Source organism: Petaurus breviceps, unplaced genomic scaffold (assembly GCF_028583685.1).
Source record: "Petaurus breviceps papuanus isolate PSGF00001 unplaced genomic scaffold, PetGlider_PUasm1.0 185, whole genome shotgun sequence".
Taxonomy (NCBI): domain Eukaryota; kingdom Metazoa; phylum Chordata; class Mammalia; order Diprotodontia; family Petauridae; genus Petaurus; species Petaurus breviceps.
Window position 1 is genome coordinate 37,610,293 of NW_027185797.1, and position 1,546 is coordinate 37,611,838.

Consider the following 1,546-nt stretch of genomic DNA (forward strand, 5'->3'; position numbering starts at 1 on the left):
CTCCTCTCTTTCTCTCTGTCTCTTTCTCTCTTTCTGTCTCTGTCTGTTTGTCTGCCTGCCTGCCTGTCTGTCTCTCTGTCTCTCTCTCCCCCTACAGAATCCCTTTCTCAGCAGCATCCAAGGTTCGATATTCATGTCCAAGAGACAGTGACTGTGCAGGAGGGTCTATGTGTTTCCATCCCCTGTTCCTTCTATTATCCCCAACAATACACTAGTAAGAACACAGCCTACGGATACTGGTTTGAGAGAATGAATCCAAGTACGCCAGTGGCCACCAATGACCCCCAATGCAATGTCCAGCCCTGGGCCCAGGGCCGATTCCACCTCATCGGGGACCTGCAGAAGGACAACTGCTCCCTGAGCATTACTGGGGTCCAGAAACTGGATCATCGGAATTACTGGTTCCGTGTGGAGAAGGGGAATCTGAAATATAGTTACTCATATAAAAAGGTGTCTGTCCATGTGGAAGGTAAGTAGAATGCCCCAGGGAAAGTCTGGGAGTGATGGGAAGTCCAGGTGAGGGACGAGAGTCAGGGAAAGATATGCTGGTGATACAGGAGGCAGAGTCACAAGGTTCTTGGCTGGAAGGACGCACTTTTCTGCAAAGAAACAAGACGCAGGCAGGGGAGCCCTTCAGCACCTGGTGATGGCAGCAGATGCCAGGGTAGCAGAGACAGGGCTGCCAATATTCATGATAGGAATGCAGAGATGGCCACATTAGTGAGGCAGGAGAAAGGGTCCTGAGGCTCTCATCTGAGTAGACATACCATTGGGTCCTCTGCTTGAAATAGGAGCCCTAGGTGAGGTTGAGAGGCCCAGGTCCTGGGGATGGTGGGAGATTCCAAAGAATGGAGAGTCAGGGCATGGGAGGGGACACCAAGGAAAGGCTTGTTGTGACACTGAAGGCAAAGCCCCAAGGCCATCACCTGAGGGTACACATTAGGGGCCGCCCTCTCCTCACCACCTGGTTCATTCAACCTTTCTCCCCCAGATCTGACACAGGAGCCAGAGATCCTCATTCCAGACATTCTGGAGTCTGGGCACCAAGTGACCCTGACCTGCATAGCTCCTGGAGCCTGTAAAGAGGGGAAACCCCCCAATTTCCTCTGGACTGGCTCTGCTCTCTCCTCTCAGGGATTTGTCTCCCAGGATCTTAACTCCTCCAAACTCCTCTTCACCCCCAAAGCACAGGACCATGGCACTGAGCTCACCTGTCAGGTGACATTCCCAGAGGCCAAAGTGACCACAGAGACAACTGTCCAGTTGAGGATTGCCTATGAGTATGAGGAGGGAGTGGGCACAATGCCCGCACACCCCAGAGGAAGGCGAAGTACAGGAGAAATGTCAGGTGCATGGATATGTCCTTGGGTCCTAAGACAATGGGGAGAGGTGGAGTCTATTGAGGTGAATCCTTGAGTCTCCCCTATTTCTGCCCCGGGTTCTGATATTGAAGCTCCCAATGTCACCCATCTCTGAGGATGGAAACTGGGACTCTGGCCTAGAGACAGGCCAATCCTTCCTCTGAACAGCAGCCTCAGTGTTTCCC

The 1,546-nt window shown here is 52.7% G+C and overlaps 1 protein-coding gene across 1 annotated transcript in view; it reads left to right on the forward strand.

Moving 5' to 3' along the window:
* LOC138161393 (myeloid cell surface antigen CD33-like) overlaps positions 1–1,546 on the forward strand; it is a 10,945-nt gene that overhangs the window by 3,866 nt on the left and 5,533 nt on the right. The window contains exons 2-3 of the mRNA XM_069088216.1: positions 98–469; positions 992–1,330. Coding sequence (XP_068944317.1) covers positions 98–469; positions 992–1,330 — 711 coding nt within the window. The remainder of the gene's footprint in view (positions 1–97; positions 470–991; positions 1,331–1,546) is intronic.